The sequence below is a fragment of the Eptatretus burgeri genome, chromosome 9 (genome assembly GCF_056783735.1).
Source record: "Eptatretus burgeri isolate ZD-2024b chromosome 9, Ebu_testis_v1, whole genome shotgun sequence".
Taxonomy (NCBI): Eukaryota; Metazoa; Chordata; class Myxini; order Myxiniformes; family Myxinidae; genus Eptatretus; species Eptatretus burgeri.
The window spans coordinates 83123656-83143077 of record NC_140969.1 but is presented as its reverse complement, the minus strand read 5'-3'; the positions used below and the strand labels follow the sequence as shown (position 1 = coordinate 83143077).

General features: G+C 42.5%; 2 protein-coding genes across 7 annotated transcripts in view; one reads left to right on the top strand and one right to left on the bottom strand.

Moving 5' to 3' along the window:
• Positions 1-11730, top strand: part of LOC147020469 (uncharacterized) — a 53164-nt gene extending 41434 nt beyond the window's left edge. For 4 of the 5 annotated variants that reach the window (XM_085895816.1, XM_085895817.1, XM_085895818.1 and 1 more), the window contains one exon: positions 10019-10090. In XM_085895816.1, the coding sequence (XP_085751942.1) occupies positions 10019-10052 (34 nt within the window). In that variant the 3' untranslated portion in view covers positions 10053-10090. Of the gene's footprint in view, positions 1-10018; positions 10091-11592 lie in introns of those variants that run through there. The other variant, XM_085895814.1, reaches the window with a different exon arrangement.
• GALM (galactose mutarotase) lies at positions 1403-14625 on the bottom strand. Of its 2 annotated transcripts, none has more exons than XM_085895808.1 (7): positions 14333-14625; positions 14036-14190; positions 12800-13006; positions 12573-12648; positions 11701-11842; positions 9508-9679; positions 1403-1841 (listed from the first exon to the last, which is right to left on the bottom strand). In XM_085895808.1, exons 1-7 carry the CDS (start codon positions 14505-14507, stop codon positions 1764-1766), a joined length of 1005 nt encoding a protein of 334 aa, XP_085751934.1. In that variant the 5' UTR covers positions 14508-14625; the 3' UTR covers positions 1403-1763. The 2 variants fall into 2 exon arrangements, with proteins under 2 accessions (XP_085751934.1, XP_085751935.1); XM_085895809.1 differs by having other exon boundaries at positions 14260-14350.
• Positions 14626-19422: the final 4797 nt, after the last annotated feature.

Genomic DNA, 19422 nt, shown 5'->3' with positions numbered 1-19422 from the left:
GATTCTGCTATCGCAGAAGAAAATCAAAGCAGAATGCAATGTTTATTTTTCAGCTCACCTGGAACGTAGTTCCGGAGAGCTTATGGGATGGTGCGTCGTCAGTCCGTCCATCCATCCACAAATACTTGCAACTTATTCTCTGAAGCTACACATTCGATTTCGATGAAATTAGAGCACAACGTTCATCACCGTGTATGTACCAAACTTTGTTCATGGCATAAAAAAACAGGCCCGAAGGGGGTATAAGAGGGTTGCTCCTCTAAAAGATAGGTATTTGCTTTCCTCTCAGAAACTACACATGCAATTCTGATGAAACTTGACCACAACGTTCATCACCCATGATGTACCAAAGTTTGTTCACGGCATTAACAAAAAAATAAAAAATTGGGGTCTGAAGGGTCAACGGCGGGAGTTTACAGGGGCGTTGCCCCCCCCCCCCAAAGAGGTATCTATATATTAATACTGAAGGACCAGTTTTGTGCTCCTAGCGGTCGCGTCACGTTTTTCTCGGTACTGTGACCTGGACTGAAAGAAACTTCGTACCTGCAAGAGTGCATCACACATAGTGGCGATAGTCAACCTTCAACTCTGAAGCAGAATAAACACTTCGTTTACATGGCGACATGTGACATCACCGCTGAGGCGTCAGTACGTCATGACATCATCGGTCATTCGCTGACGTCATTACGTCTGTCGTCGACAGACCGTTACCGCTGAGAGGTGTAATTACACTCCTCAAAAATAGCGTCTGCAATGTAAAACCCTCTTCTGCACATGCTGACTACCTCAGAATGTGAATTTGACACAAAAAATGTAACAAGAAACATTGTATCTTCTACATATTAATACTGAAGGACCAATTTTGTGCTCCTAGCGGTCGCGTCATGTTTTTCTCGGTCCTGTGACCTGGACTGAAAGAAACTTCGTACCTGCAAGAGTGCATCGCACATAGTGGCGATAGTCAACTTTCAACTCTGAAGCAGAATAAACACTTTTCGTTGAGACGGGGGCGAAGAGTGAAGAGGCGGGGGTGGGGGGTGAAGAGACGGGGGCAGAGAGTGCACAGGGAGGGGGCAAGGTAAGCAAATTTTTGGGCGGGGGTAAGCAAATTGAAAGCGGGAGACGGGGGAAATGGGGCGGGTGCTGGGGTGAATTAGGCGGGGTTGAGTGTGAGGGAGTGGACAGGGGGCGGGGAATCAAGAGACGGGGGGTGGGGAGTGAAGAGGCGGGGCCGGGGTAATTAAATTTTTGGGCGGGGGTAAGCAAATTGAAGGCAGGTGGGAATGGGGCAGTGGTGGGGGATGAGTAGGCGGGGGTAAGCACGCCCTGTCCAGTCCATGTCCCTCGAGTGTGGGCGAGCTGGTGAGGGTGGTTGAATGAACGGAATCCGTCTGTGACGGGGTTTCGGCTAGTTTCTTTTATTCTCAAACTACACACACACAAATTTGATGAAACTGGACCACAATCTTTATCACACGTGATGTATCAAAGTTTGTTCACGGCATTGAAAAGAAAATCCAGAGGAGTTTACATTCTCCTCTGTTACATATTTTGTGGGTCACCCATGCCTACCAGTGGTTCCCTGGTTATCTTATCCAGCCGCTTCCACATGAATGCCCCAGGGGTATTGCCCCCATGTCTACCTTTTAGTTATTTAATATGTTGGTCCTATGTTTTGGATTTGGAATGTTAATAGATCTCCACAAGTTGAAAATTGTATTTAACCAAGTCGACTGCATCTTCCTGACACGCTGAGGGTTTTCTCACTCCGTTGTAAAGGTGTACCAAGTAGTGTGGTTGTACATTTCTCCTGGATGTAGGATGGGACTTGGAAAATGAGGCTGTAAAAAAAAACAACAAAAAAAGAGACAAGTTTAGTAATTCAGGAATGATTTGTTTCAAAGTACATGTAAAGAAAATGTACATTTCTGTGAAAATAGTTTTGCATTGGACAAGCTTACTGAAGGTAGGTTATACTAACCCACTTCTGACTGCTCCATAACCGATCTACATACCCATCCTTCCTTGCCGTGTCAGCCATTTGTATCATTGGCTCGACTTATCTTTGTGGTAGACCATATGATACAAAGTATGTTGATGCTCTTGAGAGGTTTGAAATGCTCCCGAAGACAGACTTTGATACAGCGGAACTCAAGTGGCACAAGGCATGCTACAGTTCCTCAACCTCAGAAAGCAAACTGTCCAGATTAGGAAAACCGTGTACCATCTATGATAACTGATTATAAGAGTGGCCCTCAATCTTCTTCCTCAAGTAGTTCTTCATCAGCCAAACGGTGAAGTTACTTGCCACCAACGAGCTGGACGCTGCATGTTTTGCCAGAAGGATAAGAGAAATCTACATAGTGGCAACGTTGGGAAAGTTTACCGAGATAATAGACCTTGCAAAAAATGGCACGGTGAAGAATACAAGATTAGCAAATGCCAACGGCCTTATTGCAGCAGAAGCTTGTTACCATCTCCAATGTTGTGTGCAATCTGAACGAAAAAGTAAGGAGAGGGAATCAAACTCATCAGGATAGGGATCAATAATTGACGAGTGCATGAACACTGTGGAGAGCTGATAATGGGGTTATCTCTTTGTCATGTTTATGACATGGGTAAAGTCTGGAGCAAATATGTCAGCTTCTGCAAAGATGGGTATCGATTGTCCTGAGTGATTCCATTCTCGGCGAACAACATTCCATGATGAAGTACAACACTTAATTGGGTCAAAAGCCTGTTCTGATGTATCCTGGTGAATAATTACGTGTAATCGGAGTTTATCATTGTAAAAACACGATCAAAATCTTCTCAGCAGAGTGCATCTTCCACTGAGTCAGAAGGTGAATACGATGGTGTGATGGACTTTCTGCCAAGAAAGTCAACTGAAATATGGATGCTCAGGAACAATGAAGAAACAAAAGTTTTACCCTGTGCATGTTGGCGGACATGGGAAGAGAATAACCTTGCAGAGCCTGTGAAGGAGAATCTACTTACCTTCCATGCTCTAACAGGGTGTGACATGACATCGTCGTTCAGTAGTCATGGGAAGAAGTCCAATTGAAAAATGTTCCAGAAACGGCCTCTTTCTCAACGGAATTGGTCGTGCTTTTGTTGGACTGAAAAGTTGGTGTGCCACCTTTATGGTATACCAGAGGCTCGGGCCAAAGATCATTACAGGCTCCAACTCTTTGCCAAAGCGCAGAAGAGTCGAGAATTGTTGCACTGGAACTCCATACCGCAGGAGGTAACTACTGGCTACAAGCCAATCAAGAGATGATTAAGGTCTCCTCCCTGATCGAGACATGTGGCTGGAAGAAAGAATCCACTGGCCTAAAAGTAGTTTGGACAAGATTACTGCATGTCCCAAATGCTTGTTTGGAACTGGTGACCTGTGGGTACAAATTGAAGTGTAGCACAGTGAGATGCTCTTGTTTCAAGAATGATTTTGTCCATCTCTGCCTATGGTTGTGATGTGAATAACTGCTGCAACCATATGAGTCAGTGGATGTGCAAGTGAGAGTGCAGAAGAGCAATTCGTACCTCTATATTCCAGGTGGTATATGTATATAGGCCAATTGAAGGTCAAAAAAGCAAGATTTAGCAACACAGAGCTTGTGTGGGACTGGTTTCTTTGGAAAATATTTTTTATTTTTCGCTTGTCCATTAAGCCTATGTTGATGAGCAGGTAGAGGGGATCTGCAAACATTTCACCGTACTTCTGAAAACAAACAATACCCCCTCCCCACCACCCAACCAGGCTGTGGCACCTGGTATTTTAAATTATGTGTGAAATTAAAATAAACGGCCAGTTTTGCAATTATTATGTATCCAAGTGATAAACATATTTGTTGTGAACAGTGTATGAAAAAAAAAAAAGAAGCCTCTGTTCATTTAAAATTGCTTTTCATGAAAATGCTTAGTTTGACCTCTGACCTTTGTGACCTCAAAATGACCTACACATTGAATATTGATGGCATCCACCCATACCATTTTCTCCATGCTATAAACAATTGATTTAGCATGGACGCCAGCAAATTAACAGGAAATGCTGTTGTAAGTCAAAAATCAGGTCTTGGCTGTTCCAGGTCACAATATGGAGTCCACTCGTGTTCCACCAAACATGAAAGCAAATTAAAACCAAATGTACGTACCAACCATCCATCCATTCATTGGGACCATACTCTGTGCAGAGCATCGGTGCTGCCAAAGCAGTCTCCTGGGCTATTGGGCACAATCGTGGACGGGTTGCCACTCCGACTTAGGGTAGCAGCAAGCTGGTACTCGTTTTGCAGATATCTGAAGGATGACGGTTGTTCTGTGCAGATTATGCGGTTTTACCGTGTGAGACATAATCCGTGGTGATGCTCACAAGAACAGTCAGGAGGTTCGTCTGATGTATAAACAATGAATGTGGTCATCATGGGTTACATATTTATCAGTATGCCGTCCTGATGAGGGCAAATAAGTCCGAAATCCAGAAAGGCAGTTCCGTTTGATGTTTAACTGATGTTGACCATGTAATCTTTGTCTGTTTGACAGAGTCGCCAGGCTGAGGCCTCTGGGTTGGAGGTGACGCTTTGGTGTAGAACTATGTCCAATGGAGATCGGGGAGTGCTTGTCACACTCCACATGTTTCGATTTTCCCACCGATCACATCACGTGCCTTCTGGTTGAATGGTTTACATTAGCGGGAACAATCGTATGGGTGGCAGACAGATGGTTGTTCTGTGCGGATGATGCGGTTTTACTCTGTGAGACATAATCTATGGCGATGCTCACCATAACAGTCAGGAGATGCGTCTGATCGCACGCACGCACGCACACACACACACACACACACACACACACACACACACACACACACACACACACACACACACACACACACACACACACACACTTAAAAATCATAATTTTAAACTTACCATGTGCATTCACAAACCCCAGATATGACCTTCCCACCAGTGTTAAGAAGCAACCAGATAGTGTCTCCCTTTGGAAGTCTGCCTGAATATTGGTAATGATGGCATTGGCTTTCCAATTGCAGATGTCCATTAAATAAGTCGCCAAGGCTGCCACATTTACAAGAGGTAATCCCACAAGGAGGTTCAAAGTTCCCTCATTGGGAGCGATGGTCGAAGGTTTGGGTAGAATGCGCCCGGCTCCGGGTCACGTCCTTGAGATTTTGCAGTTTGGAGAGCTGCAAGCTATTAGGTTTTTAGGTGAGTTCAGAAAGTTCTCCAGAGGCACATTCCTTTCTCACAGATATGTTTCCAAATATTTTCAGTTTTTTAGAAGCTTTATGAACCACCTTAGGTGACAAACCTTATATCGCACACACGATATACTTGATGTTGCCCGAACACCGCCGTTCTCTGGGGTTTCTGTGCACGTGTGCTGAGCATTCTGGGGTGGATTGTCATTTTGAAAGTTGCGTATTACCGACTGTCATGGCCAAAAATATTGGCACCCTTGCACTTTTTTCAAATAATACACCATTTCTTCCAGGAAATTGTTGAAATTAAAAAAAATTTTGGTATCCACATGCATTTCTTTGGTTTGTAGTGGAACAAATCAAAAAAAGCTGAAAAAAAACTACTAAATATTATCTTATTCCACATAGAAGTCTGAAAATGGCCCAGACAATATTATTGGCACCTTTTATAAGTTTTCGAAATAATTAGATTTCAAGCAAGTGATTCTCCTTTTCTCTGGCATTGAACTCACCTGTGGTGAGTTGCAGATGCCTGCAATATAAAAATCACTCATTCAATCAGTTTGAGTAGAGAAAAGGAGTCATTCTGCTGTTTTGTCACTGTGTGCCGCAATGAGCAGGTAGAAAAGAAAGAAAACCACAGAATTGTCTGAGGAGGTCAGACACAAGATTGTAGCCAAGCATGGACAATCTCAAGGCTACAAGTCCATCTCCAGAGACCTTGATGATTCTGTGTCCACTGTACACAATGTTATCAGGAAGTTTAAGGCCCATAGCACTGTAGCCATCCTCCCTGGATGTGGAGTTTCGACTCTCACCATCCGTCGCCAACTCAATGAAAGGGGGTTCTATTTTAATAGAGAACCCACCACACAGGCGCCAGCAGTGACCACTGTTTTCTTTGTGTCTGGCTGTCTGTCTGTTTGTGACTCTCCAGAGCATAGCTCCGTGACGTTTGATGTGATCTTGATGAAACTTGAACACAAGCTCGATATCATGGTCTAGTTGTGTCTTTTTGTATGAGGGGCGTCCCACGCCCTTTGTGGGTGGAGCCATGCCCACTTGAACTTTCTCTCGATTTTTTTTTTTCTCGCAATTTCATTTCCTAGAAGCTGTGCGTAATGTCCATTTTGACGGAAGAGATAGGTTTTTACGGTAGGGCTTCCTTTTTTTTTACGGTAGGGCCCACAATCCACTGCCTTTCTTCTGTAAATTTGGACACAAGAGATAGCTTTTTACGGGAGGGCTTCCTCAAAAGCTTCCACTAACTCAATTGTACCTATCGTGGCATTGGGTATTCTACCTCAGTTCACCCAAGTGTTGTAACCCAACCCCCTCAGATTTGGCTAATTTTTTCCATGCATGTTACATATGATAGTCTATGTACACATACAAATTTTTAGCTAAATTGGACTAGGGATTGACGATATATGACCTTGAGAACTTTTGACCTTTTCAACTAATGTCGCGTTTCCACCAAAATTAAAATCCTCATATCTCAGCAACCCCTTGCCCTATCTCGACTATTTTGGTGTCGTTGGAAAGGTAATTGTCCATAGAATGCAAATCCAGCATCGGTTCGTCGATCAAATGAAGTTAGGGGTGGATGATTTTTGGACATGACATTTGACCTTGACCTTGAAGACCTCGTGACCTTGCATGAAAATGAAAGTTCATACTGTCAACTATAACATATCAAAAAACTGGAGGGGTAGTATTTTTTGTTCGAGATATTTTCGGCCAAAGTTCAAAGGTCGTAAAAATGCAACCAAATCATGACGTACATAGACATACCCAGGCTTGTCAGTTTACAGCCAATATTGGGCCCAGACTCATCCCAATCATAGATGATGACACATGTTGGTTCCACTACAAGTTGTAACATGCTCCTTTGGTGACTTGAAACTTAGACGGGGGGCATCTCAGAAAAATTTCTGATATCCACTCCTATGCTAGTAGCACTAAATAATACATTTTTGAAAATTTTCTGATATCAACTCTCCAATCGTAGGTGTCGCCAAACCTACCATTAGGAGTTGATATCAGAAAATTTGACGAAGTCGCTGGTGGCATTATATTTTCCAGTTGTCCGTCCGGCTGTCCATCCGTGATAGGTTTTTGTTACCGCGATAACTTTAGAACGGCTGAAAGTATCAAAGTCAAACTTGGTGTAAGCATATATATGATGATGTAAAGATAATCTGATTAAATTATGGTGAAAAGGGCTGAGGTACGGTTTGGTAAAAATTGTTACCACGCTAACATGTGAACCAGTGATGGGATTTTGACCAAACTTGGTATAAGTATCTATACAGTCAGTCCTCACTTAACGTTGTAGTTACATTCTTGAAAAGTGCGACAAACTGAAACGACTTTAAGCGAATCCAATTTCCCCATAATAACAAGAAGCCAATACTTCGATATCGCACGGCTGGGGGCAGTAAAAGTCTAGGTTAAGAATAATGAAACAATTTTGCAGTTAAAAAATTTAAATGTAGACAAGGTGAATTAACATGCATGATGGGAAGAGTTGTGACGTTGGACAAATTTCTATTTATAGCCCTCAGATCAAAGGGATGTATGCGGCCATAAGTGTGACAGAAGACACAGGACAGAATAGCCAATTATATAACCGTGATGTCGCCGCGCCGTAATTAATGTAAAAAAGTGGGGGGCAGGGGGTTTTGGTTTCAGGGAAAAATGAAATTGTCAAACAAAAGACATTATTTACATATAGAGTAAAAGTTTTAAATAATTTTAAACAAACAATTGAACATAATCATCTCTCGTTGCTTTTCTTTCATCTCTAGTTGCTTCAGATCTTAATTGGTTAGCTCTTCTCCGTGTGATTTCAGAAGTTGTGTAAGGTCGGCTTCTTCTACCTCATCAAAACCCGCTTTATTGGCCAAGCCGAGGAATACTTTCTTCATAGCGAGAACATCTTTAAATCCTTTCAAGTCATTGACACATTCAGGCCACAACTTCCTCCACACACCATTCGTGCACATCTGAGTGACTTCAGCCCAGGACCCACCAATGTTATCGATGCACAGCTCTGTGTGTATGTAAGGCCTATACTGTGCATACTGTGGGTGGGCTTACACAACAGTATTTATAGTACAGCTTATACACCGGTATTTGCGGTATGGTTTATACTCTAGCTTTATTAAAAGAAGAAAACCATTAGTTTGGTACTAAATTAGAGGTAAAACGACTTTATAACGGAAGGTTGAATGACTAAACGAGTATGTTCTCAAATAGATCAGCAACTTAATACCGAAACAATGTTAACCGGGACGATGTTAAGCGAGGACTTACTGTATTATGATGCAAAGATGAACTGATTAGATATAGGCATCAAGGGTCAGGTCATGCCAGGTGAACAGCTGAAAGGATCCAAGTCAAACATAATACAAGTATGTATAATGTTTTATATATATATATATATATATATATATATATATATATATATATATATATATATATATATATATATATATATATATATGTGTATATTTGTATGTTTGTTTGATGGCATGTATATGTTTGAAATGTTTTGGGTTTTTTTAAAGAAGAAGAAGGTGCTTCTAACATCAAGCACAATAGACTATTGTGCCTGAGGAAGCAGGCAAAACGTTGCATGAGACCGGGTCTGCTCTCGCTTTTTGGTTCAAATTAGCAGAGTCGATCTAGTTTTTTCTTTTGGTTGGAAGCACCTTCTTTAAAAATATGTAATCTCAACCGCCCCAATCCTATATATATATATATATATATATATATATATATATATATATATATATATATATATATATATATATATATATATATATATATATATATATATATATATATATATTCACACACACACATACATAAACTGATTAGATTATGGGGTCAAAGGTCAGAGGTCCTGTTAAGTAAATATTCTGTTACCGTGCTAACTTGTGAATCATTGATGGGATTTTGATCAAACTTGGTATAAGTATGTATGTTATGATGCAAAGATGAACCGATTAGATTTCGGCATCAAAAGGTCAGAGGTCATGTCAGGTAAAAATGTGATACTTGAGAACAGCTGAAGGGATTTAAATCAAACATGGCACAAGTATTACAATAATGTAATCATGTGGGTGGAGGCATATACAGTTGGTCGACTTTGCAACGTCAAATTATGTCTGGTTTTACTTCTACATTTTCAAAATTTTGAGTTCCAATATAAAGAGTTGGTCAAGTGATTACATTTGACCAAATTTTTACACATTTATCTGCAAGTTATAGTGTTCCCTTACCTTGTTAACAGCATCAGGCCAGTGCTGAGTTTCAAGGCAGAGTCCATCGTGTGCAGAATAAGAGGTTCCACCCTTTCCCAGCACTCCTGATAGTGCATTGGCAGTGTACAGCTGCACCCCTGGCATAGTTGTCTCTACCGTGAGGGTGCGTCCACTTCCTCGATCGTATACCCTATAATTTGGGGGATGGGGCAGGAAAGAGAGTACCCGATGTAGAATTTAAAAGATAAAGTTATAACAGCTACGTGACGGAAGGTGTACTGTGTACAAGTACGTGTTGGACACAAACCACTGCTCTTTTGAGGCAGGTATTTAAAGTACCAAAGCTGGAGCTTCATCATTAAAGACTGAGAACAGCAGTAAAGCTGTCTCATTGGAGGGTGAGAGAATGAATTAGCCCAAAAGAGTTGATATAAATTGACTCTGGGTGATCATTGTATATCTTATTTTGGCGAATGGGGTCTTAAGTCTTCCCCTGTTGTAATGCTAATGATTTTCATTCTTGGCTCAGGGCAAAGATGACAGAACGCGTGCATGGAAATTGATGTTAGAGGATTGATGAGACCCAGTGGAGACGAAGTCGGTGAGTAATATCGATGGAATGCTATTGAGAGGGCACTGGAGTTTTTTGGTTGAATGAGAAATCGGCATTTTGAAATTCAAATTGCAGTGATGGAATCAGAATAATGTATAGTCATGGAAATGAAAGATAATGGTCAAGTTATAATGAGATGGGGAAACAAGTTTGTGACCAGAGGAGAAAACTGTTAGTTTGGCGCATATTGGAAGCAAATGGGTTTTCAACAAACAAGGGTTCATGTCACAAAACCCTAAATGTTCTTTTACAGATCGATGTACAACCGATAGGTAGGTGTGGTCAAAGCTTGCATTAATTTATAATAAATTATAAGGGATACGCACAGCACAGCAAAATTACGATCAATTTCACAAAGCTGTTCACCACCATCTCAGATTATCCCCAATCCAAAACCATGATCTTTTCTACCCTCCCCCCATCCCCACTCCAATGCCCTTTCCATCCAAATTTCCAGTTTTCCCTCCTGAATCAATCTTGTTCACCCCATGCATTCTCTCCTGCCCCCTATTCCTTCCCACTCCCTCTGCGTTGGCTTTCGGCTCTAATGTGGGTCCTGTTGCGTTCTGGTCCGTTTGGTGTATTCGTGTTTGCCTCCTTTGAATACAGACTAGGAAACTTTTTCAATCCAAAAGATGTACTCGTCCACAAATCAAGTTGAATAACCACACAAACCACCAGGGGAGAGGGTTACTTGTGTCAGCCCGAAGTGTTACTGGACCATGATATTATGTGTCAGGTAAATGCAATTTATGCCTGGTGTTGGCTTAATGGTTAGGGTAGTGGGCTTGGGATCCGAAGGTCCTGAGTTTGAATCCTGCTTGGCTGTTGAATTAATACCAGGTGGGGTTGACTCAGCCTGTCATCCTTCCGAGGTCAGCAAAATGAGTACCAGCTTGCTGGGATGATTGAGCCATTTCAGTATCCTGCGTCAGAGTAGCAACCCATCTAGGATTGTGCCCAATAGCTCAGGAGACTGCTTTGGCAGCACCGACGCTCTGCACAGAGTATGGTCCCAATCTTCTTCTTGCATATGGCAGCTTAGCTGCTGGGGTAGCTATCATTTCTTGGAAGCGCGACTGTGTCGCTGATGCAGTGCCCCTCCACCAGTACACACTGGTACTCATTTCGCCGACCTCGGAAGGATGACAGGTTAAGTAAACCCCCTGGTGTATTAATTCAGCGGCCAACGGGGCTTGAACTCAGGACCCTAGGATCCCAAGCCACCACTCACCATGAAGCCAACACCAGGCTACATGGTCCCAATGAATGGATGGAATACAATAGAAATCTTTGAAAGCCTCACTAGGGTGTGTAGATTGCAGTAGATCTGAGAATGAATGAGCTAAGGTAGATTTGTGCACACCCCACCCCTCATCATCACCACAACTTCTGTCCCTTCAGGTATAGGCAAGGTGAATAAAGCGTTTCAGATTTCACAAATATAACTTTATCACATGGAAGGAGATAAACAAATATATCTTTTACAGTTTTATGAACTCATCGTACACTTGTGTTCAGCACCTTGAGAGTATTGCCTTGGAGTTTGTTGAGGTCATATGCCTACTCTTCCTGTTGGGAAACATGGTGAGTATTACCTGGCACATGGATGACGCCCTTGCCCTTGCATCAAACAGAAGTTGTGGTCAAAACCACCTCCAGGCAGGTTGGCGAGCCGATCGCGGAGTCGCACCGGTTTGCGAAGATCGAACAGTGTGCCCTCCACTGATGCAATTTCACCTAGCACACGGAATCGTTTCACTTTCCCCCTCGTACCCACAAGGCAGCTTTCAAACCAGTTGATATATCTATGCTATGTGCATGCAACATGTAAACAAATTTTCCAATTACACACCAGTTTCTTATGGTCTTGTCCATCAAATCCATCTGTCGTTTTTTTTTCTGTCCAGGGGCAGGTCCTTTGCTACCAAACCAGCTTTCTTGGTCAGGATTACACTGGGTGATTTGCCATTGGTTTTCCAACGGTGGTCCGGGCAAGGGTTAGCAATTTATCCATGGGCTGACGGACTCTTCATGAAGGATCTTTAATATCCACGAGCTAATACTGGCAGATTAGTCCTCAGCTTTATGCCCCTTCCAACAAATCATGCACACAGTTTGCAGTACCCTACGTGCAAAACACCTGGGTGACACTTTGTACTGAGGTCTAGAATTGTACTCAGATTGGTGAGTGTACCATTTCAAAACTATGATGCCAGTCCATTTTTTGGTATAGTGTTGAGGCTCAAGGAGGAGCTCGAACACAGAATGGACCAGGACATAACATAACGAAAATAACAGTAGAAAGAGGGAGGAGGAGAGTACACACCAACAGGAGGGTTGAGGGATAAAAATTAGAGATGTGTGAAAGAATTCTCTTTTTCCTATATCTGTCTGTCTGTCTGGTCAATGCTGGATGAGGCAAGTGAGTGTTGGGGTGGGGAAGAAATCGACATAAGTCCACAAATACCTGTTGGAATTGATGTGTCATCAACAGGTATGTAGTTGTCAGCAGCAATGGAAACTTCGTGGTCATAAATGTTACCCTGCAAATAACTATTATTCACATCTTGGATAACATGTTCCAGTCTCTAATATCATTTCTTAGTCGTGTATTGCCAAGACTAAAGTACATTTATCTTAACCCTCAAAATAGGCTTGGATGTAGCCTTTTGGTAGATAACTTGCCCAGCCTACCTGGCCAGCAAGGTTGAAGTACACGTGACTGGTGAGACTCAATGGTGTGCTGTGGGTCGTGGTAGCCCTGTAAGATATCTCCAACTCTTGACCCCTCAACAGGTAAGTCACAGATGCCTCAACAGCACCTGGGAAGCCTTGGTCTCCGTCGGGTGAATTTATGGTCAGAGTTACTCCACCTGGTATGGGTTTGGACTTCCAGATGGCCTGTAAGCAAGCACGTGTATTAATCCGAGGAAAATAAACCTCGATTCTCCATATATTTTAAAAATTTTATATCTTGTAACATTTTATCCTTGCGAAAGTCTTCTCTTTTTTTTTTCCATACAAGATAAATTTTCAAAAAAAAGGTGGTGTAGGAGGGGGATGGAAGTGAGAGTGGTGAGAACCAAGTGAACACGGAACCAGTATATGGTTTGGATGAATTGGCAATGAGAGAGTGAGTCTTGCAGAGGTGAAGTGGGAAGGTTTAAATAACGATAGAAAAGGTCGCTGGTGTACGTTATGTTCACGTGAGATCTACGAGGAGTGATGGTGTCATACCACCACGTTTGAGACCTGTGTTTTTTTTTTTGGAGACAAATTCAAGGCTAATGGAGGAGCGAGAACACAGAATGGATCAGGATGTAACAGAACAAAAATAACAGCAGAAAGAGAGGGAGGGGGTGACACATACCAACAGCAGTGTTGGGGAGCAAAATCGAGGGAGACTTGAACAAATAAGGGATGTGGGGAAGAATGAGGGGTAGGGGGACGATGCATGGGGTGGACAAAGCTGCAGAAACAAACTCTCAGGAAGGAAAAAGTGGAAACCTGGAAATAGTTGGAATATAGGAAGGGGGGGGTGAGATGTGGAGAAGATCATTGTTTTGGATGGGGGGGTGGTGATTTGAGATGGTGGTGAACAGCCTTGAAGACCTGGAGAGAAGAATGAGATTGAAGAGAATGTGGAGGTTGGTTCCACGGGTGTGGAAAAAAAAAATAGAAAGAGAGGGACTGCTCATGTTTAATACAACACAAACCCTTGCAATAACAATGGAATTCTTCAGCATGGAAACAGGTTTTCAAAAAAAAAGTAAAGAAACAAGTCATAAAATCCTTTTAAAGGAGAAGGGCACAAGGTAGAGCACATTCCTCGGCCACACAATGCCTGAGATCCAACGAGAACATATTGAGCCCAATACATTTTTAAAATATTGACTTGCTTGAGAGGAGAAAGAAATAAGATGCTCGAACCTTGCTGAAGCCAGCAGATCCTCCATGGAGACAATGAGTGCCGTCGTTTTGGGACACTCGGAACTCACGGCCACCCAGAGAAAACTTTGATCCCCCGATGCGATTGGCCACACGACCCACGACGACCCCGATGTACGCAGGATTCTCCAGGTAATCTAACGATCAAGTCAACATTGAGAGCATCGAGCACACAATTCACAAAACGACTGTTAACAAATTATTACCAGCAATAAAAATGGTAAGTTGTAAGAAAATAAATGATGAGGCGATCTTGAGGTTCTCGATCAAGGATCGCACCATCGGCAGAATCGAACCCAAGCAGCACGTCGGCGGAGGCGCCGCGCGAGTCGCGCACGAGCAGCTCGTGCAGCGCGGCCCCGCCGCTGAGGACGCGCGCGCTCACTCCCGCCGAATGGAACGCGCACGAGGCTGGACCCTCCTCCGGCGCCCCCTCTGCTGGCGCGTCCGTCATGATCGCTCGGCGTCTCCTTCGATATATTTATTTATATTCGTATGCACCTGCACCTATTTCCTGAACCCACTGGGAGGTACAGCAAATGGATGCCTGACGATCATTTCACCGTACAGTGTAAGACCGGAAGTGATTACGTCCATTCACGTTGCACGCACAATTGTGTCGCCACCGGCACGGTAGCCATGTTGCTGGGCCCAGTGCATGATTTAGCGCGTCCCGCGTTGCGTTATGTTCACGTGAGAAAATGTTCACATCCACTTTGACTGTCAACTCAAAATTAGCATTCAATATCCCCCAATAATGTATCACGCGAGTCAAAATATATCTGCTGCGAGTGTGCCTACCAAGATGGCGGCGCTTGGTGGCGAGGAATTTGCACCGCTCATAATCTTTGCAGTCTTAAGGCGCCGTCACACCTTGACGATTTAGCCAGCGTATGCCGACGCATGAAAAATTAGTCTAAAACGCTGACACACGTCGAATACGTTATGAGTAAGTTTTGTATACGTTAAGAGCATGCTGAAAAACACTGCCATACGTCGTAGTACAATGCCTTTCATCGTTGTACTTTGCGGTTGTCCTCAAATTTTAGCATGCTTGAAATTTTACGACGTATGCCAGCGTATGACTCACACGTTCCGCTACGCTGGCCATAAGTTGTAGGCACGTTATGCGATCGTTGACACACGTTACTTGTAAGTTACTCATAAGTCGAAACACGTCGAGGTAATGTTTAGCGTACCCTAAACTTATTTATAACCTATGAGTAACGTGTTGTAGGCACGTTATGCGATCGTTGACACACGTCGAGGAACGTTACTTGTAAGTTACTCATAAGTCGAAACACGTCGAGGTAATGCTTAGCGTACCCAAAACTTTTTTCTAACCTATGTGTAACGTACCTCCAACGCATATTGACATATGTAGACGTATTTGATTGACGTCTTCCGGATGACCACAGAACTTACTTACTGAACGTGTTTCTAATTTACAGCTACCGTATAATGGCGTATTGGCAGCGTTAAATAAAAAAAAAACAATAACTTCCGATATTTTGTCACGTGCCGTTACGTCACATCCGATTGCCTCTTCAGTTTGCTCATGTCTTATTTTTAGTTCCTCCTCTGTGAATATTTTCTGTTTGAGGATATTGTCACGTCGACGTCGAAACTTAAAAGCAAATGTTCAAATATATTTTAAAATTCGTGATAGATTAAAAATATATGTATTGAAAACAACAACAACAACAACAACAACAACTTCAGATATTTCGTCACGTGCCTTCATGGCGCCAAGGAGAAAAAAAGAAAATGTGCCTTGACGGAGAAAATAAGTTCCAGGTATGCTAAACATTACCTCGACGTGTTTCGACTTATGAGTAACTTACAAGGAACTTGTGTCGACGTGTGTCAACGATCGCATATCGTGCCTACAACTTATTCCCAGCGTCGCGGAACGTGTGAGCCATACGGTGAGTACCTCGTAAAATTTTCAGCATGCTTGAAATTTCACGACGTACGAGACGTACCACGAAATATGACAGCGTACTTCATCGTTTTTCAGCGTACTCTTAACGTATACATAACTTACCCATAACGTAGTCGACGTGTGCCGGCTTGGTTCGGCAAATTTTTCATAGGTCGGCATACGCTGGCTAAATCGTCAAGTGTGACTGCGATGTTGACACTTCCAATTTTCAGGCGGTTATGATTTAAATCGGCGTGTGGCAGGTTTTTAACAGAGAACGCCACGAGTTCGTCGGCGATACGTGCAGCGCGCTATGCCTAAGTTAAACTATCGTTGGGCATAGGTTGTGAACGCCGACAACACGCTAAGCATTCGTTGGTATAAGTTATCTATAAGACAAAGAAACGTTCTGTGCCCGTTACTAATATGTTATGCATACGACCAACACGTTATGCATACGACCAACACGTTATGAATACAACCAAAACTTTAAAAAAAAAACATCAAAATTTCAGCGTACGCCAACGTTTTACATACATTTTTATACGTTGCCACTGCTGGCGAAATCGTCAAGGTGTGACAGCGCCTTTAAATACAGTTCAATTCTCACAATCATCAAAGCGATCTGTCTTCTTCTTCCTCTTCCTCTTCCTCGCACTCTTCTTCTTGTTCATCTTCTTCTTCTTCTTCACCACTTGTATTTAAATAATTTGAAGCGTCACAATCGAAGAGAGAAAACCATGATTGAAACAGATCCATCAATCGAACCACGAGTGAGAATAAATTGGAGCTAAACTACTACTTGTACCGCAGCTGCTGTTTTATTGTCCTTCCGTCCTTGAGGACGACATCGAGCCACAACCACTGAATTGAAAAGAAGTTGTACCTGTCTGATCCAATTCAGTGGTTGCATACCTGTTTGAGCGGGCACCAATGGGGAGGGGGGATCAAGTGCACGCGCTCTTCGCACTACTAGCATTGCTGTTGTTTACTCTGCAGCGGAATACTGTACTGTACTCATGTTGGGGGCAGAGAGCAGCTACACAAAACACTTGAACACTGTTCCAAAAACACTGATGTGGATAATCAACGGTACACTGAAATCAACATCCGTGCAGTGGCTCCCAATCCTGTCTTACATCCAACCCCCTGATGGCACGAATACTGAGATAGGTTGATCGCATCAAAGCCAACTCAGAGCTTGCAATCCCAGAAGCCTGCAGAATCTACCAAATATATACAAGTCATGTAAACATTTCTGAGGCTCTGCAAATGTTTTGAGTAATGTGGGGTTTGATCAAAGGACAAGTGGCGTAATCTCTGGACTGACAACAACATTACTAACTAGAAGGGCACTCGGTAGATAGCACATACCTCCGCCACGTAATGCCTGATCCACGAGAACATATCGGGCCCAATACATTTTCCAAATATCATGCTGCATATCGTTTTCGGCCCTATCTCTCAATGGCGAAGAATCACTTTAAAAATTAAATAATTCTCGTATCCAGATCCAGATTCCGATCTTCATCAAAATCGAATCTATTGGTCATGGTCACACACCCAACATATCCACCAAATTTCATCCAAACCCGTCCACAACTTCTTGAGATATCGTGCTATTTATTCGTTTAGCCCTATCTCTCAATGATGAAGAATCATTTAAACAAGCTCAAATGAGCTAAGATCCTCGTCCTCTTAATGATGACGTCATAAAAACGAATATGACGTCATTGTGATATATCAGGTTTGCAATAAATTATCTGTGCTAATGCCCGGCTTGATTCCGGCAAACAAAATTCAAACAGCTTGCCTAGTTTCGGAGATAATGGTATAGGCGATTTCCATTAGCGGCTATATTATGACATTAACTATTTTTCTAGAAAGAATTTCCAAAATGGGAGATGGTTACTACCTGCGCATGGGCTTTCTGCATATACATGGCAAGTTTCACGAAGATCCGATGGAAACTCTGGGTTGTGAAACAAAAAATGTCAAAAAATAGGAATGACGTCATAAAAATTGACATGACCTCATAATGATGTATCATATGTGCGGTAATTAACCTCTGCCAACGAAGATCGGAGGTTACTGTTTTCACCCCTTTCTGTTTGTTTGTTTGTTTGTGAACAGTATTACGGAAAAACTCCTCGACGGATTTTGACGAAACTTGGTAGGGGGATTAGGTATGGTCCAAGGATCATGACATTAGATTTTGGACTTGATCCAAAATCCAATATGGCCGCTATGGCGACCATTTTGAAAAATATTTGAATTTTTTTTTTTGTTATAAGTTCTAATTATGTTATAAGTTTTGTTCTACATGTTATAAGTGATTTCCAACAAAAAACATGCCAAAATTATAATTGCGGCTGATTTTGGAACTTCAGGTGGATATACTCACGTAAAATCAATTTCTGTCTCAAGGAATCTAGTAATGACGAATGAATAGAGTATGTAAAAGTTAAAAGTAAAATGGAAAGTTGCAAACTATAACTCTGTGAGCACTGTTGACGTCAAATTGAATGAACAGGATATAAGGTTCACTTGAGTGACCTAGCAGTATTGGCAGCGGAGGTTTCGCACTCTCCCGAGTGCTCCCCCTCGAGTTAACCTCCGCCATCGAAGATGGACGGAGGTTACTGTTTTCACCCCTGTCTGTTTGTTTGTTTGTTTGTGAACAGTATTACGGAAAAACTCCTCGACGGATTTCGACGAAACTTGGTGGAGTGATTAGGTATGGTGCAAGGATCATGCCATTACATTTTGGACTTGTTCCAAAGTCCAATATGGCCGCTATGGCGGTCATTTTGAAAAAGTATTTGAATTTTTGTTTTTGCATTTCTACATGTTTTAAGTGATTACCAACCCCCCCGCCCTCCCAAAAAAGAAATTGTTAGAGAAAAAAACCTTCGAAGATTTTGCAACTTTTTTTTCAACAAAATTTCGCTTTTTTTTTTTTGCATTTCTACATGTTATAAGTGTAAAAAGCCTGGTGTGTTGGCGCAGTGGTTAGGGCAGAGGCTTGGGATCCAAAAGGTCCTGAGTTCAAGCCCCGTTGGGCCACTGAATTAATACACCAGGGGGTTGACTCAGCCTGTCATCCTTCCGAGGTCGGCGAACTGAGTACCAGTGTACTGGGCCGGCGTATACCCTGGTTAAAATAGGTGTACCATATCCCTGTATCCATATCCCGGCGTAAAACATGTGCCAAATCACGATGCGGATCATACGGATGATCCGCTGTGGTGACCCCTAACGGGAGCAGCCGAAAGAAGAAGAAGACATGTTATAAGTGATTTCCAACAAAAAACATGCCAAAATTATAATTGCGGCTGATTTTGGAACTTCAGGTGGATATACCCACGTAAAATCAATTTCTGTCTCAAGGAATCTAGCTATGACGAATGAATTGAGTATGTAAAAGGGAAAGTTGCAAACTATA